Source organism: Poecilia mexicana, unplaced genomic scaffold (genome assembly GCF_051168715.1).
Source record: "Poecilia mexicana isolate PSO_F unplaced genomic scaffold, ASM5116871v1 scaffold_2, whole genome shotgun sequence".
Taxonomy (NCBI): domain Eukaryota; kingdom Metazoa; phylum Chordata; class Actinopteri; order Cyprinodontiformes; family Poeciliidae; genus Poecilia; species Poecilia mexicana.
Window position 1 is genome coordinate 29543123 of NW_028263371.1, and position 26077 is coordinate 29569199.

The 26077-nt window shown below is 40.3% G+C and overlaps 7 protein-coding genes across 7 annotated transcripts; 2 read left to right on the forward strand and 5 right to left on the reverse strand.

Annotated features, from left to right (window-relative positions):
• Positions 1-1938: 1938 nt before the first annotated feature.
• Positions 1939-10330, reverse strand: LOC106926548 (ETS translocation variant 5-like). Its single transcript, XM_015001537.2, has 13 exons — positions 10222-10330; positions 8789-8854; positions 8619-8700; positions 8478-8525; positions 8280-8330; positions 6169-6277; positions 5723-5965; positions 5358-5635; positions 5190-5252; positions 4563-4631; positions 4275-4426; positions 4079-4180; positions 1939-3977 (listed from the first exon to the last, which is right to left on the reverse strand). Exons 2-13 carry the CDS (start codon positions 8834-8836, stop codon positions 3744-3746), a joined length of 1479 nt encoding a protein of 492 aa, XP_014857023.2. The 5' UTR covers positions 8837-8854; positions 10222-10330; the 3' UTR covers positions 1939-3743.
• Positions 10331-13129: 2799 nt separating this feature from the next.
• LOC106926538 (gamma-crystallin M2-like) lies at positions 13130-15251 on the reverse strand. The gene is made up of 3 exons (XM_015001521.2): positions 14956-15251; positions 13592-13834; positions 13130-13489 (listed from the first exon to the last, which is right to left on the reverse strand). Exons 1-3 carry the CDS (start codon positions 14971-14973, stop codon positions 13217-13219), a joined length of 534 nt encoding a protein of 177 aa, XP_014857007.1. The 5' UTR covers positions 14974-15251; the 3' UTR covers positions 13130-13216.
• A 720-nt stretch (positions 15252-15971) lies between these two features.
• On the reverse strand, positions 15972-16754 carry LOC106926537 (gamma-crystallin S-1-like). Its single transcript, XM_015001520.2, has 3 exons — positions 16687-16754; positions 16378-16620; positions 15972-16289 (listed from the first exon to the last, which is right to left on the reverse strand). The coding sequence occupies exons 1-3, from the start codon at positions 16693-16695 to the stop codon at positions 16020-16022; spliced, it is 522 nt and encodes a 173-aa protein (XP_014857006.1). The 5' UTR covers positions 16696-16754; the 3' UTR covers positions 15972-16019.
• A 1594-nt stretch (positions 16755-18348) lies between these two features.
• LOC106926541 (gamma-crystallin M2-like) lies at positions 18349-19759 on the reverse strand. Its single transcript, XM_015001528.2, has 3 exons — positions 19096-19759; positions 18773-19015; positions 18349-18681 (listed from the first exon to the last, which is right to left on the reverse strand). The coding sequence occupies exons 1-3, from the start codon at positions 19102-19104 to the stop codon at positions 18406-18408; spliced, it is 528 nt and encodes a 175-aa protein (XP_014857014.1). The 5' UTR covers positions 19105-19759; the 3' UTR covers positions 18349-18405.
• Positions 19760-21009: 1250 nt separating this feature from the next.
• LOC106926563 (gamma-crystallin M3-like) lies at positions 21010-21847 on the reverse strand. The gene is made up of 3 exons (XM_015001559.2): positions 21791-21847; positions 21441-21689; positions 21010-21346 (listed from the first exon to the last, which is right to left on the reverse strand). Exons 1-3 carry the CDS (start codon positions 21803-21805, stop codon positions 21068-21070), a joined length of 543 nt encoding a protein of 180 aa, XP_014857045.1. The 5' UTR covers positions 21806-21847; the 3' UTR covers positions 21010-21067.
• A 463-nt stretch (positions 21848-22310) lies between these two features.
• On the forward strand, positions 22311-23231 carry LOC106926562 (gamma-crystallin M3-like). The gene is made up of 2 exons (XM_088014038.1): positions 22311-22812; positions 22906-23231. Exons 1-2 carry the CDS (start codon positions 22618-22620, stop codon positions 23182-23184), a joined length of 474 nt encoding a protein of 157 aa, XP_087870164.1. The 5' UTR covers positions 22311-22617; the 3' UTR covers positions 23185-23231.
• A 1593-nt stretch (positions 23232-24824) lies between these two features.
• LOC106926540 (gamma-crystallin M3-like) lies at positions 24825-25801 on the forward strand. Its single transcript, XM_088008131.1, has 3 exons — positions 24825-24836; positions 24927-25229; positions 25333-25801. The coding sequence occupies exons 1-3, from the start codon at positions 24825-24827 to the stop codon at positions 25600-25602; spliced, it is 585 nt and encodes a 194-aa protein (XP_087864257.1). The 3' UTR covers positions 25603-25801.
• Positions 25802-26077: the final 276 nt, after the last annotated feature.

Here is a 26077-nt window from a genome sequence, read left to right on the forward strand (position 1 = left end):
GTAGAAATTTAATATACAGATGAATTCAGGTAGAAGGAAATGCAATGTAAATTGTGTGGCAGTTCCTATTTGTGTCCACTAGATGGCAGATGTCAGCAGTTAGTTGGTTTCCTGTTCCTGATTGGCTAATGATGACCTTGTTGCTCTTTAATGTTATTTCCCAACTCTTTTGTCTCTTTTAATCTTAAATTAATATTTTCTTTGTAAGTGTGAATTAGAAGCAGATCCACAGAGCGTCACTCCTTCTGTTCACTAATAATTATTCAAGTGCAGGTGTAAAACAGGTGCATAAACAGAAATATATTTTCTTACAAATAAATTCATGACTTTAAAATTGATTTCAGTAAAAGTGACAAAAGTAAAAGAGAAACATGAGAGTCAGGGTACAGAAAAACAAAAAATTTATAATTATTAAGGGTACACTTCAGCCTGTTGAGATCACAGCAATAAGAGAAAAGAATCTAACAACAACAAAACAACACACACACACACACACACACACACACACACACACACACACACACACACACACACACACACACATATATATATACACTTTGCTTTTGGATAGAAACAGACAAACCTCAAGATGATCACAACAGACGAAACACACGGAGAAGATTTTCTTTCTCTGAGAGATGCTATTTGTTACATGTGCTAAAATGAGACTAGACTTCACGTGGGACAACGGCGAGGTTCAGTATACAAAGTTTCAGTAATGTGCAATACAAAGCAGCATGCTGTTTTAAAGATGAGGAACATGTACTACAACCGCAAACTGTGTACATGGCCTCATGCTGTGGCTTCTCCAAACCACCCTTTTCCATGCAGCTTCATCTGGACTTTTGAGGGAATTTTGTGTTGTTACTTGTTTGTTTTTTTTCTGTGGAAATGAAATCTTCAGTGGCTAATACAGTATTGCATGCATAATGTACAATTGGGTTTATATAATAAAAAAAAGGAAAAGAAGGAGGAAAATACCTGAAATCCACGTATTCCATTCAAAACAAGTGACATTTGGCTTTCTTTTTTCCAAAATAAAGAAGTTGTTCAGCAGTTGTATTCACTGTTGTTTTCTTTTTACTGTGATTGGTGGAAATAATAATAATAATAATAATAATAATGATAACAATAACAGAAGAGGGATGTTTCTGGAAGGCTGGTCACACCAGACAACATGGATTTTCAACAAACACTATTCAACCACCACCTTGGATTGGGTTATCCAGCAAGTGGTTTCGTCAAATGAAATGCAAAATGTCAATTTGAACAACTACTGCACTCTCGAAATTAATGTCCAAAGTGATACTTTGAAAAAAGAAATGCTATGTGCGTTGCTAAAACTTATTAATTTATGCTCGTTTTTAAAGATTGGCTTGTTTTTCTAGGGCTTATGCCTTAAAACGGAAGGATAAAGACCACGTCTCGCAGACCGGACGTAAACGTGTTCTCTTATGACTGCCGGATGTGACGTAAGCACAACGAATCAACGCGAGCGCAAAACTTCATAAAATAAATATATCCAGATAATAACGTTATCCCCTTCTTTTGTTAAATAAAAATAAAACCTCAAACTTTCATATAGAAATACACGATAAATAGCTTGTGTATTGTTAAAAGCATATTTTCAGGGAATGGGCGTTTGTGTGGTTGTTTGGTTGCCCTCTAGCGGGCAAAAGCCTCTATTGCGTCCACATCGAGTTGTATCCTTTTATAGTTAATGATTATCTAAATTAGCATAAATAAAAGCTTGAAATTTCAGATTAGTTGAATAAGTTGAATTAACTGCTGAATTATAAAATTTGAGATGCACCTCCTTCAGTTTATATAGCCTCTGACCCAGCAGCTGCGCCCCCTGGAGGATGTCCACAGAATCCAAGAACTTCCTCCTCAGTGGGCTTGCGTAATGTTTTTTTGTGATAGACACTGAGGCGAAAATAAAAGAGTAAAATAGTTTATTTTTTATCAGTAAAGATAAACAGAAGGCACACATACAGTATCTGAGGGTAAAAGTCACACCAGCGTCAGGATCTATAGTAAAATATATGAGGAACATCTTCTGCCTGAAGGATTCAGAAAGTTCTTCCTCCTTGGAAAGCTGATGCAACATATTTGCAAGCAAATACAGCCTTTTGCAAAAATATATCCATATATAATTATACACTTTTTTTTCTCTCTACACACTGAAGCAAACAAATTATACGAAAATGCAGAAAACTATCTCGGTACATTAAATGGTGAGGCGTTTTGAAGAAAAAAACAAAACATGCCTTTCATAAGCATAAGAGTGGCAGTCGTACAGGATCTCCCCCCCAAAAATATAAGCAATACTTTCATCATAAACCGTTATAGGAAATACATACAAGTCCATATAATGCTAAAAATATTAGCTTTAAAACCCAAGGGGAAAAAAAATGTACACAAAAAGACATTTTCAACATATAGATGTCTCAGGATTATACGGTCCAGAAAACACAAGAGCGTCCCTTTCGAGCACTCTGGGTAATATGCTTACTAAATTAGCAAAAGGAGTGCCATGGCTTCAAGGTTTATTTTTTGTTTTTGGCTGCCAAACAGGTCCCAGAGTTTACACATTTGAGAACAGAAGCGATGGCCATGCTACAAAATTACCACCATTGGAGAAAAAAAAAAAAAAAAAAAAAAAAAAGGACCAAGAAAACAACAAAAAAGAAAAAGCTGCAACTGAAACACTAAGAAAAAGTTGATGACAAGGTTCGTGAGGGACAAAACACTGCATATCTGTGCTTAAGTGCAGCCGCAGCTTTAGAAGGAAATGCTACAGACATTAGTTGTAGAGTTACAGCTTCAGTCATGCAATCAAGAGAAATTGCTAAAAGAACATTGTTTCCGACAATCTGGCCTTACTTGTTCAGATTCCTTTAACAGCAGTGGCGGTTTTTGATATGACAAATGTGGCTTACCAACCAGGGTATCACTCTGTTAGGGGGCGGCAACAACAACAACAACAACAAAAATAAAATTAAGTCCACTGTGCCCTCAACAAATTTAGTGCTGCGACAGTTAGAGAAGAGTAAAAAAAAAAAAAAGTTGACGTTTGAGGTTGAGACAAGCGTGAAAACCACAGTATATACAAAGTTTAACTGAAAAGTTAAATACTGATAACATTACTTAAAAGGATTTCTGAAAGTCAAGTAATATTCTATTTGAGAACAAAAACGATGACTAAAGGAATGAACGCATGCATGCTCGCCCACTGAGTAATCAAGAACCGCCACTGAATATTTATGGGGCAAAACTGGCAATTCTTTTATTTAAAATTAAAACCATATCTTTAAATGTTTGGGCATCTTCTGGTCAGCGTTTTCCTCTTCAATGTTAAGGTTTCTTGCAGCTATTTTGTGCAGACGCAAAACAACATGTCCCAATTTAATAACAGCTGACTTTTCCTCTAAAAAAATGCAACCCTTCCCACGCCGGCTGAAACAAATACCCTTGAAATGCCTGTAAACACAATCATCTGAAGGGGAACTAAAGTTTGTTTTCTTCGCTGAAGAAACAAGTTTAACAGTCTCAGTGACTCAGATTTCCAGCTTTTTCTGGTTGCATTGACATTTAAAAAAAAAAAAAAACTTCTTGCCGAGAAAAATAAAATAAAAAATAAATGCTTATCTGAAATGTTGCTCAGTAATTTTACGTTTCGCCTGGTTTTGTAAAATACAGTAATATTGTGTTTTTTTGTTTTTTTTTCCCCGTTCCAGCTGCTAGTACGGGTAGCTGTCGGGGAAAGCCAGTCCCTGGACGCACTGCTCCCCTCCGTCCATCAGGTACGGACCCTCGTCCTCGTAGCTGGGCAGGGGGAAGCCGTCCTCCTCGCTGGGGGGCAAGATCGCGTCCAGGTCGGCTTTTAAACTCGGCCTGTGGTTTTCTGGGAATGCCATGGAGAACAACGCGTCGGGGTTGCACACGAATTTGTAGACGTACCTTTCCCCGGCAACCTGCGGGAGGAAATAAAAGTATTGAAAAAAAAAACAATCTTTAAAGAAAAGAGAATCGTGTGAAGCTGTGTAGATGAGAAAGATGGATGACTCGCCTTTACCTTCTGCATGATGCCTTTTTCGTAGTAGTACCGCAGCGAGCGGCTCAGCTTGTCGTAATTCATGGCTGGCCGATTTTTCTGGATGCCCCAAAGGCGAGCCACCTGAACCAAAAAAAAGACAGTAAAATTATTCAAATCAAAGAACTATTCTTACAAAATGGTTTAAAACTGGTAGTCTTCAGACTAAAAGCGCCACCTCTTCCGGATCGATCAGTTTGAACTCCATGTTGCGTCCCGTCCACACGATCAGGTGTCTGTTTGCCGGATTGTCCAGCAGCGTGAGCAAGAACTGCCAGAGCTGCAGGGAGCCGCGGCGCTGGTACGGCAAACCTTCCTGCTTCACTTTACCTGGCCGCGAGAGACAAACACTGAGTTCACTCGTCTCGCTTCGGCCTCCAAAACCATCAGATTCCGCTTATTTCTAATGGCTGAGAATAAAATAAAAATAATAAAGAGGATTTTAAGCAGTGTGCCAGTAACCTACCTTCCAATCTTTCTGGTACAACACAGGTGTCATCAAAGTACCGAAGAGGCTCTCCGTCAGGACCAAATCCTGTGGAGAAAAAAATATTTTAAAAATTGAGTTATGTATGTCATTATACTATTTTTACAAACATGTTTCTTTTGTGAATATTTTTTTTCTATTGCTGACATAAATGAAATATTTTAATACATTATCTTTCAGTTGCATCTAACTAACCATTTAGTTTTGGAATTTTGGATATTATTAATGTCTTAAATTGTGGCATATAAACGGTCAAATGGGCAACAACTCAATCGATAAATAAATAGAAAAGAAGTAAACATTTAATATGAAAGTAAGTTAACAGAACATAATTTTATTAATTCATAATTAAGCATTCATAATTATTTTACTTTTAATTTAGCTAATAATCTCATAGTCCTCTGCAACATAAAGTCCCAAAAAAGTGATGCTGTCCAATCATCAAGTTCTGAAATACAGAATTATTTAAGTTATCAGTTGAAACATGGATTCATTCCTTCAGTTGTGCTAAATTAGGGCACTTTTCGATTCTCTGTGTTTACTTATTAAATCGTGGCAGTTTGGACTCCCGTAAGGCAGAATAGCAAACCATTAACTAGAACTCACCAGCGTTGTTTTTCTGAAACAGAACTGGAGACTTTCCAAATGTCGACTGGCAGGTTTGAACCTCTGAAAAAGAGACAAGTGAGAGATCCAATGAAGCTTCTGGCACAAATTATTTAGCCCAAAAGTTATTATGCATATTACAAAAAAAAACAAGCATTTTAAACATACCAGGTTCAAAGCTGAAGTCTCTTGGCTCTTGTTTGATTTTGACGTGGTTGAAGTTGGCTTGGGGCGGGGCCAGACCTGGACCGGCTGGCCCCGGGTCGGGATAGCGTGGGTCCACCAGCTCCTGCTTGAAAGCGCGGGGAGGGAGGGGGACGATGGGTTCTGACAGGTGGCGCTGGTACAGAGGCCGGCTGTCGCAACTGGAGGGGTGGTACGACGGGTTCTGGGTTTTCTCTGGAGGCAGGAAGGGCAGGCAGGGATCAGACAGCTGCCGGTGGAACCTGGGAGGACCAAAGGAAGGTCTGAGTCGTCCGTGGAGATGCACGTAAAAAACAAAAACAAACATTCAGGTAAAAATCAGAGCTCACCTTTGCTCTGTGTTGAAAGCCGCGGCCGAGCAGCCGATGGGGGTACGCGGCAGCGCAAACTGCTGGTTTTGGCTGGCCTGCGGGAGGTTTTGGCGGTGGAAGGGGTTGGAAGTTGGAGCTCGGCTGCTCATTTGAGGTGGGGAAGGCTGCAGCTGCCTCCGTAAGGGTGGGGGTCCGGCAGGGTGGATGGAGCTACACTGTGTTGCAGGTGCATTGGCTGGTCCCGGTTTGTTTTCACAGGCACTAAGGGAGACGATGACATAAAGAGTGTAGTTTATTCAATCCTCATGGCTTTTTTTTATTTTGCAAAATATAAATAAGTTGGAGGTTGGTTCCATAGTTATTTCCCAACATCTCTTCACAATATGACAAGTAAGGTAGTAAGATAACATAAAAATGTGTAAAAGTGACCAGAGGAATCCCGTTGACAAACATTTATCTGGTACCTGTAACTGTAAAGGCACATATCAGTCTGGGGAGTCCCACAGGGGGACAGATCTTGGGACGGACTGGGCTCCCGCTTCACTTTGCTGACAGGCGGTCCATGAAGCATCACTGCAAACAGACATTACAAAAGAATGTTTCAGTATATTTGACTTTTTTATGCTCCCGCAACAACAGAAAAAAAATGTTCAAGGATAAGATTTCTCCATTCCTCACGATTTCTGAGGTCTTTTCTCAGATTCAACAGAGCTCTTTACCTCGCTCTCCTTTTCTCCTCTGTGTGTTTTTCTCATATCCGAGCTCAACTTTCCTGGAAGGAGCCGTCAGATTGCCATCAGCATGTTGCCGTGACGCCAACAGGCCACAAACATTTCCATGTGCGACACGCTCGCAGGCGGCTTTATGGCCTCGGCCTGGAGACGTTCAGTCACGGGAGCCGTCATTAAAGCGGCACTAAATACGAGCGCCACGTGTGTGGGAGCGGCACCTAATGTACCTACTTTGAGTCACGATATAACATAGATACACCGGCCCCAGATGCCGTCTTATAACCCCCTCATTTCCTGCTCTTGTGACTACTAGCATTGATTTGGCAAAGCTCCAACACATTTGTGTGTCTCTGGGTAATGTGGCGCAATCTTTGCTTGTAAACACAGCAGAGTACAGTGGTATCCTTAGAGGTCGACTGGGTTCATCTATATCACAATGGAACATTGAATGTGTTGGGAGCAGTGATGGCTTTAAAGGCCAACAGCTGCCCACAGAGATTATTGTGCACAAACAACTCCTGATAACAGTTGTTCGTGCACGTAATCATAATATTTTTATATAGATCTCTAGAAAACAAAACCCTTTATGGCTTCTTTATACCTTTTGCTGCAATTTGTAAACTAGTGTGACATTCCTGGATCAGTTTCTATTAGTCTCATCTCAGAAAAGGATCAAATATATAGAAGGCAATATGTGCCAAAATTCGGTGAATGTATGGAGGTCTACAAGTGGTAGTTTCATAAAGAATATGCACCTCTAACAGTGGAAAACTTTAAATGATTAATTTGGAGCTCTATGAAAAAGCATAGAGCGCTAAAATTGCTGCAATTCACTGTCAAAATATGGGGAAGTAAAAGTGCCAAAATTCAGCCAAATCAATATAAAAGTAATAAGATGTGTGGAAAGGGAATGAAATACTGAATAATTTAAGGAACACAATTTACATTTAAGCTTTCTGTTATTTTCTATAATCTAATGTTCAGATTCTACAACAAATTTTATTGTTTTTTGGTGGGATTGTGGGGAATCTCAGTACATTTACATTAAATGTCTGTACAACAATAGTCATAGCGTGAGAAAAGTTTAAAGAATAATGCATTAAGAGGCAGCAGAAGTTTTTGTACACAATCAAATCTTCTACTGTAATTAAATGTAGTTATGGGTTGGCGGTTTGTCAGGGGTTTGTGGTTTTGGTTTGAGTCGGTTTTAGTTTATTCTCCACTTGACCTAAAAAGGGACCAACAACAAATGAATGGAAATAGGGAGTATTCAGTTCTCACAGAGCAAATCGTAATTTAATTTAACTATGTTTGACATTTTACTTTTTCTCATGGTTTCCTGAAGAACAACACATTTGAATACTGTGTACAAGTGTAACATTTAAGGACTTACGTGATTAATATTGATTTAATGGTTTATTTATTACATTGTGGCAGCTTTGGAACAACATAATTTTCTCCTCCACACTACTTGCAGTCCAACACCCAGGGTAAAAATAAATAGAACAAACTCATTATCTGGAAAGCAGTTTATTTTCCTCAAGTGAGTGGGCAGCACTGTTTGCTCAGACTATTTTCACACGTCTTCATTTGCAATTTGCAACAACAGCATAGTATTAAATATACACAGCCGCCACCACGCAGGGAACAAAATGGCTCCATTATTTGCCTTTCATAGTTTATAAACAAAAATCATGCTCTGTTACATAAGCAAATGTGATTTGCATATAGGGTTCTCAACCAAAATAAATGTTTGCATAATAAATCACTGTCATTTTTATGAAATGCTTCTTGTGTAACTGTGGGTGACATCTATAAATACGAGAGGAGAAGTAGTTACTCACAGTTATTGGACTGGAAATCTGGGACAAACTGCTCATCATCAGGAACCTGAGCTGTCAGACGGCAGAAGACAGGATGATTAAGGACTTGCTGAAACGCTGAGCCAAAAATAATCAATACATGCAGCGTGTTCGGTTTTATTAATAGCAGGTAGCTTTTGTAGCTGCTATTTTTAAATAAATGTTTGCTTTGCTTTTTACCTTCTGCAATCCATATTTCCTGGAGCTGGATCAGATCCTGAAAAAGCTCTGAAAGACAAACGCAGAGTAAATTTACACGTGAACTGCTGCTGCATTTGGAAACATCAACACCGGAGACAGAGTCGACCAAGCTGATTGTACCTTCTGTGTCCTGAGCCAGCTCTGTGTCCAAGAACCTCCTCCGTCTGTCGCCGAGACTCCTCTCCTCCTCTGTGTGGCATTTCTGCGACCGGCAGCAGTAAAAACAAATCAGATTGCAATGCACAAACCGATAAATAACGGGACATAAAATCGGCAGGTTAAAAACTCACACTCTCGGGCACCACAAAAGGAACCTGCTGATCGTAAAAGCCGTCCATGTTGCAGCGGTGTTCACCCTGGAGGGCAGGACAAGCGGGCGCTATTAGGTAAACACTTCAATGCATCAGATCTGCGGCTGTTTCCACCTGATTTAACCCTCCATTCATACAACAATCATCCCCTTAAAGTGACTCAATTGGTTTATGTTGTTCTGACCTCTGCGACCAGACAGCAGGGCTTAGCTGTGCCTCTAGCAGCCTCATTGCAAACAAAAGCTGTGTGACATCATGAGTTATGAACATGAGAGAAAGCAAGAAAGCATGATGTCTTTCGGTTTTGTTCACAGTGGCCTTGAAATGCTCACTGTCAATGGGCGAAGCAAAAATATTTATATCCAGACAGCACATGAGGATTTAGGGGTAGACTTTGACTAGGCCATTCGAACACATGAATAATGTTCTTCATGATACAGTTTCTCACAAATACAACAGAACAGTTGTATTAATGAAAGTACTAACATGTTCACGATTAACTAACAAGACGACTTCTGAAGGGAGTACAAATGCACACCACACTTTTCAGATTTGTTCTTGTTTATTCTTCCCTTCCACTTCAAAATGCAAGCGCAAAGGAAGCCGAGAGTGGACGTTTTCCGCATTATACTTTCCCCTCATGGTTTTTTCGAGATAAGGAATTAATTTCCCGATAAGTCAATTTCCAAATGGTTTTATCAAAATGACGAGTTAATCTCAGTTTATACGGAAAATATCTACGTCGGCTTAGGTTTAGCCCCACCTTCGGCTAGTTTTATCACCTAAAATCCCAATAAAATACAATACAGATTCAAGGAACTGACAGCAAAAGCAGATAATTTGTGATTGGCAACTTGTTTTACGTCGTTTCAAAACGACGTAAACAGTATGTATTTAAGTTTTGCGACATACTTGTAAGAAAACCAACTGTTTTTACTCAAATTTACTAAGCGAGAGAGCCGAACGTAAAATTGGACAAATTGTGAATGGAGTTTGGCGCTGACCGCTGTGGGACCTCCTTGTTTTTCTCAATGAAGTGAAACTTGATCCTCAGCAGGAGGAGGAGGTGGAGGAGGAGAAGAGGAGGGCAGCTCACCATTGAGAAATTTACCAGAGAGAACGGAAAAAATATTCATAAAGCTAACAAAACGAAAAATAATAATAATAATAATAAAAAAAGAACAGTCAATGCAAACAGAAACAGCGTCCTGCGGGGCCGACAGATGCGCGGAAATGGACGCATGTTGGCTTTGATTGCTAGAAAATGGCGTTCGCCTCTTTAACCAGTATCTGCTCCCTTCACAGCCAGCAACAAACCGCGACTCTGCGGTTTGCCTGGATAGACGGGGAAAAAAACAAGCACGTTTCGACCAACTTTTATATACCCATCAATAATATAATGCAAAACATACCTGGGTAGTGAAGTTATTGTTGGAAGAGTGATTTAAAATAAGTGGTCGCAGTTTTTTCCCCCTACATCGCCTGCAGCTCCACGAATAAACACTCGGCTGTGGATTTTTCTCAATGAAGAGCTCACAGATAAGCTAAGCAGAGTACAGCCCTCCCATTGGCTGAAGAGGGAGTCAATCGAAAATTGAGCCAATCACTTTCAACATAGCTCTGACGTCCGTACGTTCTGTTTTTTTTATGAATGACTGCGTTTCATTCATGAATTCACAGCTTTCTTAAAGGGCCAGAGCCGCCAATTTGAATAAATAAAAAAATAAATGTGCGTAAATTAACATCTTTCGACTGAATATGTATCTTCATATAACACAGTGGAACAACAACGCAACACTGTAATTTAATGCAACTCAAGTTATAATTTTATACATTTAAACAAGAAGATTTCCCCAGGGTTTCACAAAATACTTTTTTTTTTAAAGTGCAAAAATGAAAATAACTCCTACTTCTGCTTTGTGTGTATTCAAGTTGATGACATCACAAGAAAACACAAATACTGCGCTCACCGGCTGGCATTTGTAAACATTGTGGTGGGCGAGCTAGTTTTTACTCAAGTTGCATTGGAGCTGCAAGGGGCTTTACCTTATACGTGATTCTGTTTCCAATTACTGCTTCAAGCCAGGATACGGATGTGGATGGTGAAGCCATGTAAATACATAGATGATTTTCCTCTGGGTGTCTGAACTCATACTGCTTTAACTTACCACTGTAGAGCTAAGGAGGGGGGAAAACAGCATTCTGGTGACTCTGCTGTTCAGAGAAGTGGGAAAGTTGACTTCCATTGGTATCAGAACTGGAGCAGAACTGGGAACATCTTCCTGAATCCTGGCAGAACTTGGTGTCTGAAATGTTAGTTTTGGCCTCAAACTGTCTTTCCCCTCTGTGACAAATCACAGAGAAGTTTCAAACCCTCAAAGTTTTATATTTTCTCCAAGCAGCCACTCCGAGACACAATTTATTTCAATCACCTGTTCACTGCTTGCAGGAATATAATATAAATCTACACTTCTCAAGCTGTAATTCAAGGTGCAATGTTTTGACTGTGTACTTGGTTGTGTTGTGCTTTATTACGTCAGTTAGAGGTGGTGATATATTGAACTATTGTGATCTAAAACCTAAAAAAAAGTTGTGCAACTTCCAGATTTTCACAGGTTGTTTCATGTAATTCATATATAGGAGCAACTCAGGGTAATAATCCATAGCTTAACACTTTATAATATGTATTGCAGAAGGGTCTTTTTGCCATGTGAGATGCAGAATTTCTCCCCCTTTAGTTCTGCTTTGATCTGTTTCCAGTTCATTTCCATAAGCTGCAGCGAAATCAGCCAAGGCTTCACGTGATTATTTGGGGAAAAAATCTCACACAGCAACCCCTCCATGACTGATGGCTCTGCACAATAGCGAGAACAAACCCACTGTAGTTAGGGGAGACTTTAATCCAGATATGCGCATAAGAAGATTAAAGGTCAGCTGCAGCTATGATGCAGCACAATCCAATGTTCCTTTTGCAGCTTTTGCGATACCAGAAAATCCTCAGTTCCTGCCACTGATCAATAAAGAATTGAGAGAGAACCAACTGATTACAGCCAAGGGAAAACATAATTTTTGTACTTTTAACCTCTCTGTAAGTCCATCCAGGATAACACTTTAATAAGAAACAATTTCATTCGAGTCCTTCCAATATGCTGAATCTTTACACTTTGTATTCAAATTGTGTAATGAGGAATAGAGGAGGCTCTGATTGGGGATTTTAGTAGCTGAAAATCCCATAGATGGTCAAAGAAACTCCCAGTCTGTGAATCCTGTCTGATGACCTGAGTGGACTTTTCCCCCCCTTTTTTCCTCTGTAGAGCTGCACTGATCGTTTGCCCTCCTCGCAAAAAAAAAAAAAAAATGCCTGCTCAGCGTCGGGAGATGGCAGAAACGAATCTGCGTGTGATAAAAGTCCCAGTTCGAACAGCAGCTGAGCTCAGCAGCTCTGTTACTGATTTGCAATGTCTCCTGTTTACTCGGCTGCCTCACGTCGACTCCTGTGCACGACGCCACATGGGCCCGTTTCATTCTTCCGTTCTGGCAGATCAACAAGCATGATATATAACAACATATCCTGTCACAGGAAATTGCACTCTGTCGTCTCGCAGCTGATTATCAAGCATATCTGCAGATTGTGATGCAAGCATGACCTTTTTCCTCCTTATTGTTGGACGTCTAAGTCGCCGCTTGTTTTTGTTTACAAATTAAGAAAAGGAAAAAAGAAAGGCAAAGATATTGATTTGAGATTTGATTGGTTTAACATAGATAGTGTCTTCTAGATAGTGGAAACTAAATAACAGTGACCTTAGCGAACCGCTGTACATCAGATAAGCGACCTCCCAATGGACAAAGCTCACCGTGACTACATCAAAGAAAAAATGTTGTAATCAATTGAGAAATGGGCATAATGAAACTCGTGAGATAAAAAAGTTTGATGGATAAAAATGTTTTGTCTCTCCATTTAAGCATCTCCATTATTAAAAATCATTTGTTTATGTGAATGTTCAGTTTCTTTTAATCTGTTTCTCTCTTTCCTTCCTTCCTGTTTAGAGTTGCGACACACTGTAATTTTAATTCGATCAGAGCTCATGCCAGTCAAGTGAAGCAGACGAGTGTTGGCGCTACAACAAAATAGACACACATCTAAACTTACCCATACCTGCAGTAGTGCACACAAACCCGCCAGATTTGACCTTTCACCTTCTTGTATTTCTGCAGGTCACTCAATTAGAGTTACCACACAAGTGGTGCTGTGGTATCTCTAGAAAACATTAACGTTTGTAAGACTTTTAAATGAAAAATAATTACAAAAAACCACCCATATTCTGTTGCAGTTTGTCTATATTTTATTAGTATGAAGGTTTAGAAGTGAAAGATAAGAGAAGGGAATCACACAGCTGAAGCAGAGGCCTATAAGTCCACGACACGTCGAATGGAGCCTACCGCCGGATGGAGGGCCCCCCACTCCGAATGGCGCCTGTATTCACCTTTTTCCAGCAGGTACTGCCGTCCCCTGTAGCTTGGATTCTCGTAGAAGATCCAGAGCCCGTCTTGGACGTGGGCTGAGTGGACTTCTTGCTGGCGCCAGCGATCCTGCAGGTCAGAGAGGTCTTCGCTGAACTCCATCATCTGGCCGCTGAAGTCTGGACGTTCATAGATGCGGATCCTGCACCTGCTGGGTGGCTTGCATGGTAAACAATCAAGAAATCAGTTAGAATAAGAACTTTTATTTTGTTATTCATTAGAAATCAAAAGCTTTTTCCTAAAACATCTGCCAGGACTTACATGTCTGATGAGGCGACAGGAACGGATGGTGTCATTGAAGCCATTCCAACTTTGGAAGATGGGGTATTCCCCTTTAAACAGTATGTACTGGTAGCCCATATACTGGGGTCTCTCATAGATGACCCAGGTCCCACCATCCACTCGAATGGAGTTGCAGCGGTTGAAGTGGGAGCTGAGCTCAGGACAGTCGCTGCTGCATTCAAAGGAGCGGCCCTGGAAGTTCTTGTCCTCGTAGAAGAAAATCTAAAAGTGGAAGTCTGAGTTAGCGATACCTGATTAACTTCTGCATCCACAACAATGGCCGCCAGTACCAGAACCAGTAGCAGTACCAGAGTGCAAGCAAACACTAATTAAAGAGCATTAAAGATTTTACCCAATAAGTCAAGATAAGTTTAAAGTTTCTTATATTTTCTCTAGCACTGACATTTTACTAGCATTGCATTTACATGTGTGTTTCTGTGATCACTGAGCAAAATGTGTTCATTAAAATTGTGCCGAATGAACTATGCTGTTTGAATAGATTTCAAGCTAGACTAGAGTATAATGTCGCCCTCTCGTGGTAAAATCGGAGAATTACCAGGTTTAGACATGTATGTGTTATGAAATCACAAATGCCACATCGAATGCGATTACACCTTTAGCTGGATTTCCCCGGTGTGGGACAATAAAGAATATTTCTGTTCTATTCTATTTGATACATTGAAAACAGTGAAACACTTGGTATTTGCTTTGTTACACAATGTAATACTTAATTAATTTCTCAGACACATGAAATATAACTTTACATTAATTCTGACTACTTTAATGAAACAATTAAAATATTAAATAATCAACTAATTTGAAAATACTTTATTTTAACTATGTACATAGTTAAAATAAAGTATTTTAACTATGTACATAGTTATTTTATTTTTATTTTAACTATGTACATAGTTAAAATAAAATTTTAACTCATAATTAACATGATCTAACAAAAATTAGATGTAATTGTTTTTCAATTTGTTTTCCATTATTAATTACAAAATTATGAAACAGCTCATTCCTTATGAATAAACTGAAATAATTCATTGCTATATTTGAGATTATTCTGAAACTATTTTGAAGAAACATGATGCATATTGACTTTTTCGAAAAGAAAAAAAAAGAAACAATCATAATTTAGTACAAAAAATATTGTTTTCTTCATTAAACTCAACTATTTTTCTGGACTTTTTCCCACTTAAAACAGAGTCACTGACCCCAGAATCAGCAGGAACATGGTGGTTTAAAGCAATTAACCAGGTAAACTGATCACCATGGTGGAGAATATAAATAAAAAATAAAAAAAAAGCTCTTTAATATAGCAGAAAAGATCCTGTACTCACCTTCCCTGTGCGCTCCATGATTAGGCAACGTTTTGGTCCTCCAAGGCAGATCAAATGAAAGTCCCCCCACCTAATTCACACTGCATCACCGATCCACCACCTTTATATAAAGGCTGATGAAATGCAAAACCAGCACAATTGCTGTCATTCAAATGAGCTCTCGATTAATGCAGCAGCTGATTCGGCAGTTGTTTCCTGACATGTTTTTGATGAGTTGATGCTGATATTTCGCCTAAAAGATGTGAACTCTGAACATCCATCCAAATCACAAACTTCTATCAATGTGGAAATCACTACAAAACCATTCCGGAGGCTTTTGGACTCCAGCAAAACAAGGTAAATAAAATAAAACACCCACAAATCATGGAGCTGAACTTAATCCAAAGATACATCACAGAAGAACACAAAGAGACATCTGCAAAGAACTGTGGGCTTCATTTGTCTCAGTTGAGGTCAGAGTTCATAATTTAACTTTATGAAAAGCACAGGGCAAAAACAGCCTCCAATATTCTGTTTTTAAAAGCTGTATTATGTCTACATCTGAAGTGAAAACCTATACATTTAAAAAAAACAGCATAGCACCTTGTGTCAAACATGGTGGTGGTAGTGTGATGGTCTGGGGTGCTTTCACTTCTTAAGAACAAATAATACTTGTAGCTGATAGGACCGTCAATTATGTATAAATCCACATCTGAATGGTTAAAAATAAATGAATACATAAAATAAAATTTAAAAAGTGAATAATTTGGATTGGTCTAGTCAAAGTCTGGACCAAAATATGATTGAGATGTAGTAACTAACACTCAAAAATGATCTATTATGGTTAAATTAAAATAATTGTGCAAGGAAAAGTGGGACAAAATTCCCCCTCAGTGATGACAAAGACTCAGACTCTCAAAAATATATAACTACCTTTATTGCTAAACTAGAAGTTTATAAATTTATTCTATTCTTGTTGGCTGATATATGTTATGAACTACATCAATTTGAAACAACTGATAATAAAAAACATCACATTTTCATTCTGATTTTATTCCCCAGATGCATACAGAGCAGTTTAGAGCTTAGTTCTTCACCCGGCGCACTGAGCCCACACTGGGCTGCCTGCCTCCCCACTCTGAGTACCGCCTGTACTCGCCCTTCTCCAGCAGGTACTGGCGCCCCCTGTAGTTGGGGTGTTCGTAGAAGATCCAGGCCCCCTCGAACACTTTGCAGGACTGGACGTCGCGGCTCTGCCAGCGCTCATGGAAGGTGGGCATATTGTCCGAAAGCTCCACAGACTCGCCCTCAAAGTTCGGCTTCTCCCAAATCTTCATCCGCCACATGTTCCCCACCTTGGCAGGGTCAAAAACGAAAATCCACTCTGAAAAAATGCCGAAGAAGTGGTTCGTTTGTGTTGTTTGTGATCGAAAAACCACTTACATGTCTAACGACACGGCAAGACCTGACTGCATCGTTGATACCCAGCCAGTACTGGTAGTCTGGATACTCTCCTGGACTCAGCACGTACTGGTGGCCCATGTAGTTCGGTTTCTCGTAGACCACCCAGAACCCGCCCAGGACTTTGATGGAGTTGCAGCGGCTGACGTACGTGTGCAGATCGCTGAAGTCGTTGCCGCTTTCATGATATCGGCCCTGAAAGTTTCTATCCTCGTAGAAGATGATCTGAAACACAAACACCAGGTTAAGTCGGTGACTCTAACATGTGTATATGTTAAATAATCACATTACCTTTTCCATAGTTGATATCAATAAGTTTGGTGTGCTAAATAAAACATTACACCTGCCACCTCCGATATGCTCTTTATACAGAGCAAGAACAATAAAGCCAAGCACATGGTTTTTTGCTTTGTGCGAAGTGGATTTTTCAATCAGCGATTCAAAAATTGATCCAGGCGGATCACATTGTTCTGAAGCAGTGACTCCTGTTTCCCCGAACAAAGCGGCCCAAAGCCGCTGGATCCAGTAGAGAGTGCTGACAAAAACAAGGGCACCGCAGGACATTTGGGTTGTAGTGAAGCGCCTAGAGCTGAGTCAGTGACCCAGCAGGAAGGTAGGAAGGCACCAGAGGCTGTGCAGACCCTGGACTGGGCCAGCTATTTCATAAAAGCTTTACATTCAACATGTCTGACCGTTGACTTCTACTTGGAAACAGAAAATAATATGTCTAAAGTTTTACTGAACTGATAAGAAAATAGTGCTTGGTAGTGAAGTGAAGACTTTCCAATAGATCCCAAATCGGATTTAGGTCTGGCTGTATGTTTAGGGTTGTCCTCGTACCAGAAGGAGAACCTTCACCTCAGTCTTAAACCTTTTGCAACCTCTTCCAGAATTGCCATGGAGGAACACATCCATGCAGCATAATCATGCCACCACCATGTTTCACCCTAGCGTTCAGCATTGTGTGTGGTCAGTTTTAGACCATACAGCGTTTTGCATGGAGGCCAAAAACCTTAATTTCATCTAAACAGACATTACTCGTTACTCACATTTTCCTTGCAAGTGTGGCATCACTGAAGAAGTAAATGGGAATTTTAGCGGCATAAGAATTATTACCAAGATGCATGGCTACAACAAAAAAATAAATAATCGAGCAAACACAAATTGTCTTACTTTGGTGCCAAATTTTCTTTCCCCACCTTTAACATTTGGATAAATCCACTACTTCCTGCACATACATGTGACTTTGGCCATATCATAGCACGATCAAGTAACTATGTTACCTTTAATTTTATAAAAATGCTATATGTACATATATATATATATATATATATATATATATATATATATATATATATATATATATATATATATATATATATATATATATCAAACATAACATAAAAGAAAATTTACTTAGCAATTTAATCCTTGACGTTGGATCTCTGTCTGTCAGATACTCCACCTTCAGCACTTAATCTTGATTATGCTGTTTTGATTATGCCATTTACAATCGTCCTTAGGAGTTCATATAATGAGATCAGCAGTTCTTCCAGGTGTTTGCTAGTTTCTGCTGCTGCTAGTCTGGAGGAGCAGAGTGGAAAATTCCATGACTCCAGGATGTCCTGGAAGATGCTGATGAATCAGTTTATAATAGCCATAGACATAGAGGGTAAAGACAAGAAAGGTGCTGCTCCAAAATGAATGCTATCAAGTTTGACTGAAATTAGCAGTGCATTGGTTTGTAGAAAATGGACGACAACCTGGACGATCATCAGAACTGGTTTTGGGATAAATGTAACTGGGACAACAGACTTTGACCCCAAAGTCCTTTTGAACATTTTTGTACTGTATCCTTAAACGCCAGATACATTCAAATATTCATGACTTTCACGCAAATGATGAGCGTATAAACTTCTGACCATAACTCTAATAAACTAATGAAGACACAAGTCAGGATTTGCTTTAATTTTATTGGTTGTGCAGGCATTTAGAATAAGCTTCCATCACTTAAAACTCTGTGATCCTACGGAAGGAGCCGATGCCAGGAGACGACGCCCCCCAGTCGTCGTGCTGCCGGTATTCTCCCCTCTCCAGGAGGTACTGATGCCCCCTGTAGTTGGGGAGGTCGTACAGCACCCAGGCGCCGTCTGTCACCACACAGGAGTAGGCCTCGCGCATCTTGTAGGTATCATACGCCGAGGCGACGTCGTCAGAGCAGTCCACCGCCTGCCCTCCAAAATCTGGTCTCTCATAGAGCCTCAGCTTCCAGGAACTGCCATAAATCTACAAACAAACATAAGAGAGAGGGTCATTGCAGGGATAATCTTAAATTCAACTTAAGTGTTTCCTGAATCTTTTGCACCCAGACTCTCACGTTCTTCACAGCCCGGCAGGATTTGACGCTGTCGCTGAAGGCCATCCACTGCTGGCTGTCGGCGTACTCCCCGGGGCTGAGGATGTACTGGAAACCTTTGTAACTGGGCCTTTCGTAGATCACCCACACGCCGCTCTCCACCCGGATGGAGTTGCAGCGGCTGAAGTGCGTGTGCAGGTCAGCGCAGTCGCTGCTGCAGTTGTAGCAGCGGCCCTGGAATTTCTTCTCCTCAAAAAACGTGATCTGCGAGGGGGAAAGCATGAGTATATGGTTTTTTTTTTTCTGTCGCTTTTTAAACGCTTTACTGCAGTGGAAGATCTTACCTTCCCCATTTGGATGCAATGTAAACCTGGTTCTTTGCTGCAGGCCCATCAAAGTATTTATCCATAAAGAAAATGTGCAGAGCGTGGCAAGTCTTTGATACCCAAATGAGCTGGATTTGCATATCAGCAGAAACAGCTTGGTGTCATTTGATTTGCCTTTGTTCCAGCTTCATGATGAGCCTCTATCAAACACACGCTGGAACGATAGAGGATCAGCTGCAAACAGCATGGATGACAGAAAATAATCATACTTCTTCACATTTGACTGCATCTGAATCTGTATTATAGGAATCTTACATAAATTTGCTGTTGTTTTTTTTATTTTTTTTATTTTTTTTATTTTGCATTTGTATGGTACAAAAAATATTTCAACAGTGAGGTTTTATGCAGTTTTGTTGTGCGCATAGTGAGTGGAATGTCCTGGAAATCAGGTTATATAATTATATGTGAATTATATAACCTGAACAGCACATTGTGGAAATTAAATAATTTCGGGGTGATTTTTTTTATTACAGTTTTTAGTAGCCTTGATATTATTTTACTTGTTTTTTTCCCCCCACACTATTAAAAAGTTGTAGCTATTATAGGTCCAGAATACTGATTTGATTCTGATAGAGTTTCTATGGAGAGAGCTAAAGATTAAGGTGATGGCAAAGAGGCTTTCCAATTTCAAACATTTGGTGATCATTGACAAAAGAAATCACCCAAATACCAGTGGAAAAATGCAAAAAGCTGGTCAATGTAAGAAGGACTTATTTGCAATAGTACAATATTTGTCCTTAATTATTTAGAAAATAAAATGTCCCCCATTTATTATGTCAAATTATCTTTAGGGTGATGCCTGTTTCATTTTCCAGTGGAAGTTAATTTTGATCCCACTTGTGTATGACTAGTTTGATTCAAGAGAAATTAATAAGTAAAAACAACATATGCAAAATGCAGTTCAAGGTGACACTTTTTGCTGCTTGAATTGAAGACAATTGAAGACAGAAATATGTAAAAAAAAAAAAAAAAAAAAAAAAAAAAAACATTTTGCACCATAACCTCTGTGGGTTGGGATGAGGGATTCTTGCAACATCAGTGACTTAATTCATAGAGCCGGGAGAGATAACTGTTTGCAATATATGAACAACTGCACAGAACAGTTTAGCAACATGGTCCACACACAGATATCTAAAGCGCACAATTGAATAAAACGTTCTGCACAGAAGGTGTTTAACTGCATGCAAACAATTACATTGTGTTACCCAGGATTTAGTTCCTCATTCGTTGTGTTCCTTGTGTCTGCTTTTGAGACTGATTTGTTGAGAGAATCCATTTTTTTAATGGATTAAAAACAGAGTCTATTCAGAGATTGACCTCTTCGTGGATGTTTCTCTGGAACGTGACACCACATTATTTCTGGAAAACTCGCCAGTTCATGGATCACTTCGTAAAGCGTTTGTAAAACATTCAAAAGGAAATACAGTTTGGAAGCTGAACTATGTAAGCCAAACAGGAGCAATGCCACTTGACATGCTATTGGCTGGTTTTTGCAAAGCAGCCAATCCAGGAGCGCCATTGATTTTCCTTGGCACTGATTGGTTGTTTCCCTAAGGTCGGAATTTAGGATGACCGTAGCTGTAGGTCTCATGCCGTAGTGCCAAGACGGTTTTGCTGTGCATATTAATGCATATTATGACATATCCAACGCTTGACCTATTAAAATAGGTCATTTTAGGCGTTATTAGTTGTTCCACTGTATCAACATTTTAAATATAATTGTTCTGCTAATGTGAACTTTTAGAAATATGAAAGGGTTTGTCCAAATCTTGTTCTTTATTGTCAAAAAGTTCCCATAAATGCACTAGAAATGGCAGAAACACTTCCTTTCCCATCTAGTTTAGGTCAGAATAAGGCACAAGTACAAACACATTCTAGATTTCAGCTTGCTTTATTCTGGTTTTCACCGGCTACATTCAAGGCTCAAGAGCTAACAGGCGTCCATGATGCGCCTGATGGAGCTGAACCTCGTGGCGCTGCTCAACCCCATCTCCCGCAGGTTCCTGTACTCTCCTGGTCTCAGGTACAACATCCTGCCCCTGTAGTTGGGCTGCTCGAACATCAGCCAGTGGCCCTCCATGACGTTGCAGGACTGGCACTCGGAAATGCGGAAGCGGTCCATCATGTTCTCGCAGTCGTCCACCAGCTCGTGCATCTGGCCCGCGAAGTTCTCCCTCTCGTAGATCCTCAGTCGGAAGGGTCCTCGTTGCTGCGGAGGGAGAAATTATAGTGAAATCAAACAACCGTCTGATTGAGACTTAAACCACAACATTGACCTGCTGACTGGGAAGTCCTCCACGTACCATGGGGATCATGCGGCAAGATCGTATGCAGTCACTCGTGCTTATTCCCATTAGTCGCTGGTTGTCGGGGTACTCGCCCCTCCTCACCAGCATCTGGAGGCCCATGAAGTTGGGTTTCTCATAGACCATGAAGAGGCCACTCTCCACCCTGCAGGAGTTACACCTGCTCAGGTAGGAGGTGAGCTCCGGGCAGTCGCTGCTGGTCTCATAGGAGCGACCCTGGAAGTTCCTGTCCTCATAGAATATAATCTACAAAAAAAAAATAAAAATAACACAGGTGAAATTATCAGCTGGTAGTTGATCTACACTCTGAGTCATTTTGCATCTAATGTTTGGGAAATTTCACTTACCCTCCCCATGGTCATGGTAATTGTGAGCTAATTGTGAGATTCAGCGCACCAACATCGACCCTTTCCCTTTTTATACATTGCACAGCCGTAGCATTTCCACATGGCTTGTGCTGAAAGCTTTGAGTCATCACTCTATATTGTGGCACAGAGCTGCATTATAGGGTGGCAGACTTTAGCGTACATCAGAATCTGCAATAATCCATTTATTCTCAGCTAAATATCGGGTTTCATGCCCGTTTCCAGCAACTTCTACAACTTAATTAATCTCTTTATCCAAAAAAATACCCATATAAAGATGAGTATTGCCTCTGGGAAAAGACCAAAACTACAACAAGGTCTTGTCAGCTGAAGAGTAGGGAAGCGTTGGCTTTTTGTCATAAAAAAAAACTTAAAATAAATATGAATTTTCTGTGACCTCGCGTAACCTTTCAGAGCTACAGTTAACATAGAATAATAACTATTGAGGTGTAGTGTAAAAAGAAATCAATGCAAGGCCACGTGAACCTAATGATGAGTCATGATGTTTCAAACAAAGGTGAGCTAGGTGGTCTGGAGCTGATGGTGGATATAAAAGCAACGCCGGTTGGCATCATTTGGAAAAACAAAAACCGTCACCATGGGCAGGGTAATATCCGATTTGTCCTCCGTTTGCATGTTAAAAAAAAAAAACAATCCTGCAAAAGGTCCGAACACTTAATCATGCTGCACACAAGCAGCAGCAGTGTCTCACCCTTTCTCCTGTGTCCTTGCTGCAGATCATTTTCTATGAGGAGAGGAGCTTCCAGGGCCGCTCCTATGACTGCAGCAGCGACTGCTCCGACATCCACATGCACCTGAATCGCTGCAACTCCTGCAGGGTCGAGAGCGGGTGCTTCGTGGGCTACGACCGCCCCAATTTCATGGGTAACCAGATCTTCCTGAGGAGGGGAGAGTACCCTGACTTTCAGTACATGGGAAACATGATGGGCATGATGGGTATGGCCATGATGGACACCATCCGCTCCTGTCGTATCATTCCCATGGTATGATATTTGTATTATCTCTTTTAGGAGGAGATCTGAATTGGTGAGCCAGCAAGGAAAGAAAATAATAAATCTTTCCTTTTCCTTTAACAGCACCGGGGACAGTTCAGGATGAGGATCTACGAAAGAGAGAACTTCGGCGGTCAGATGCACGAGCTTATGGATGACTGCGAGTCTCTCCAAGATCGGTTTTACATGTCCGACTGCCAGTCCTGCAACGTCATGGACGGCCACTGGCTGATGTTCGAGCAGACCAACTTCAGAGGCAGGATGATGTACGTGAGGCCAGGAGAGTACAGGAACCTCCGCGAACTGGGAATGAGCAACATCATGAGAATCAGCTCCATCAGACGCATCATGGATGTGTGTTAACTGTGGTCGAAACTATAAAGGAAAAATAATAAACATTTTTTGAAGTATCTTTGTCGTATCTTTTCTGTACTTGACAAGCAGGGATTAAAGGCTCTGTTCTCTCTAAACTGGAATTATATCAATTCATACTAAAAATATTTTGGAGGCAAAACTATGTGAGCCCCCCCCCCCACCCCCCCCCCAGCACTACCTTACTGTGCAATAGAAATGAAACGGTAACAATATGCAAACCATGCCACCAATGCTATGTGCACATGTGTACCATTATTACAGAATCGATGAAACTTAATCTCATTTCACACTATGCAGATGCTTTACTCAACTCGGCATACAGGATGTTTAAAAATCAGAAGTGAAACTGATAGCATGACCTACTTTATTATTATTTTGACTAACTTGACCACTTGGGGGCAGCAGTAAAGCAACAATTATGAACTTCTAGATTGGTAGTTGAACCTTAAATATGAAAAAAACAAAAATAAAAAAAACAAAGTGAATGAATAAAACGGGACAGTGATGCGGTGAAAAAAGTTAGTTACCTTGTCCCGAGTTGAACTCTGTGAATTCCCCATTCCCCACCTTTGATCCCAATATATGTGCACTTTTCAGAGCAGGAGCACACCACAAGTGACACAAGTAAATCGAAGATCTGACAGATGTGACTTTCATAAAATTCAATTTGTTTAGAGCCACAAGTTTTCAATATGCTGAGATACACGGCAAGAAAGGAAACAATGTGACAGCAGCATAAGAGTGATATCAGCTTTTGCAGATGTTGGGAGAATACATCTAAAAAGTAAAGAAAAAAAAAACAAAAGACACAGGTTAGCCAAAACACAACTTGGCGAGATGAAAATGTCTCTGTTTATATCAAATTTGACACAAATAAGTATCGTTGAACTCATCAGGTTTTTTACTGAATGATTTCTCTCTAAAAATAAATTATTTTGGTAACTATAGAGACGTAGTAAGTGACCTGTCGATTGTCTTGGGTGATGCTTGAGGTATCCAGACCCATTCCATAATCCAAAGGTGTGTATTACTTTACCACGACTACGTTTGACTGTTTGATATGATTTTTTCTGAAATTTTGTGTTACTTTAACTGTAGATTTGTTGAGACATGCATCTTAACTTGTAAAATATTTCACTAAAATTCTTGGAGAACATTGAGATTAGTTTTTGGCTCAGTGTGACATGGGTTGTTTGAGTTGGTATTGGTCTGCCGTAGTTTGTCATTTTTGTCCACTCTCCTTTCCTTTCTGTCGAATTATGAACTCAGACTCGGATCAGATCGGGTTAGATAACGTTTTTATCCTTAATAAATTAAATTATTTTAAAAAATCTTTTGCATTGACTCGGGTTATCTTTTATTCTCCGACAAACATAACCCCAAACCCCCACCCAATCCTTCAATGAAAAATGTTAACATGCAATAATTTCACTTTGCAATGTCATCATAACATTTGCCTCCATACATTTTAATCAGGAAGGCCGCAGCGTTCACAGCTTTGATGTGCAGTATGGTGGGGATTTCCATGATGAGCTGACTCGGGTATTTTGTACAATCGAGGGGCAGATTCTTTTGATGTCACATGATGCATAAAAGGCAGCGCGCCAGAGAGAAAAACAACAGAAATCATGAGCGGAAAGGTAATGCAGGGTGCAAACTATTCAGACTGCTCCGCACACTCCTAAAAAGTTAATAGTTTTATGCACAGTACTTTAAATCAATGGTGAGAGTTTTGGGGTGACCAAAAAAAAAAAAAAGCTCTAAAACTGTTTGTATGTCTTTCTTATCAGATTATTTTCTTCGAGGAGAGGAACTTCCAAGGCCGCTCGTATGAGTGCGTTGGCGACTGCTCGGAAATCGCGTCTCACCTGAGACGATGCAGCTCCTGCAGGGTGGAGAGCGGGATATTCGTGGTCTACGAGCAACCCAACTTCAGGGGCCAACAGTACCTCCTGACCAAAGGGGAGTATCCTGAGTATCAGGATACGATTGGGTTCAATGACTGCATTCAGTCCTGCCGAATCATCCCTGTGGTAATCATCCCTATTGTATCAATCAATGAGAGATGAGGGCAGCCTGAAATGTAAAAAATGAGTAAATTACTAATTAAAGTCGCTTGTTTTCTGCCCTGCACAGCACACCGGACCCTTCAAGATGCGGATCTACGAGAAAACTAATTTCGAAGGCCAAATGCACGAGCTGACTGATGACTGCGACTCCATCCAGGACAGCTACAACATGTCGGACTTGCAGTCGTGCAGCGTGGTGGACGGCTACTGGCTGATGTTCGAGCTGCCTGAGTTCGAGGGCAGGATGCTGTACCTGAAGCCAGGGGAGTACAAGAACCTCAGAGAAATCAGCAATGGCATCAGATTCAGCTCAATCAGACGCATCACAGAGTCCTAACTCTCATGGTTTCTATTCAGCCGACAAGTTTAATAACGACCAGTGGAAGGCAGAAAAAAGGAGGAACCTCATCTTTGATCCTGAATCTGTGATTGTTGTGCCTTTTGTTCATTGTTTGCTTTTAATTCCAATCTCACTGTACAATTTACCTCTTGATTTGTGATACGCAAAATAAATGAACTGGTTTCAAACTGGTGAACTAATGTGTTGGATGCATTGGTTTTGTAGAACGGGCAAGACCAGTGCATGACATATTAATATAACCACAGTGCTTTTGGATGAAAAACAGTAGGACAGAGTCAGGTGTGTCCTCCATGGGAAGACAACATTATGCTAAGCTAGTAAGCTATAAATACATTCTAACCCACAATATACTCTCTCAATGTTGTTAAGGTTGTGGATCTCACCTGTCAATAATGTGCAGAAAGGGAACTGTGCAATGATTATCTACCAAAATGGATGCATTATTATCTGC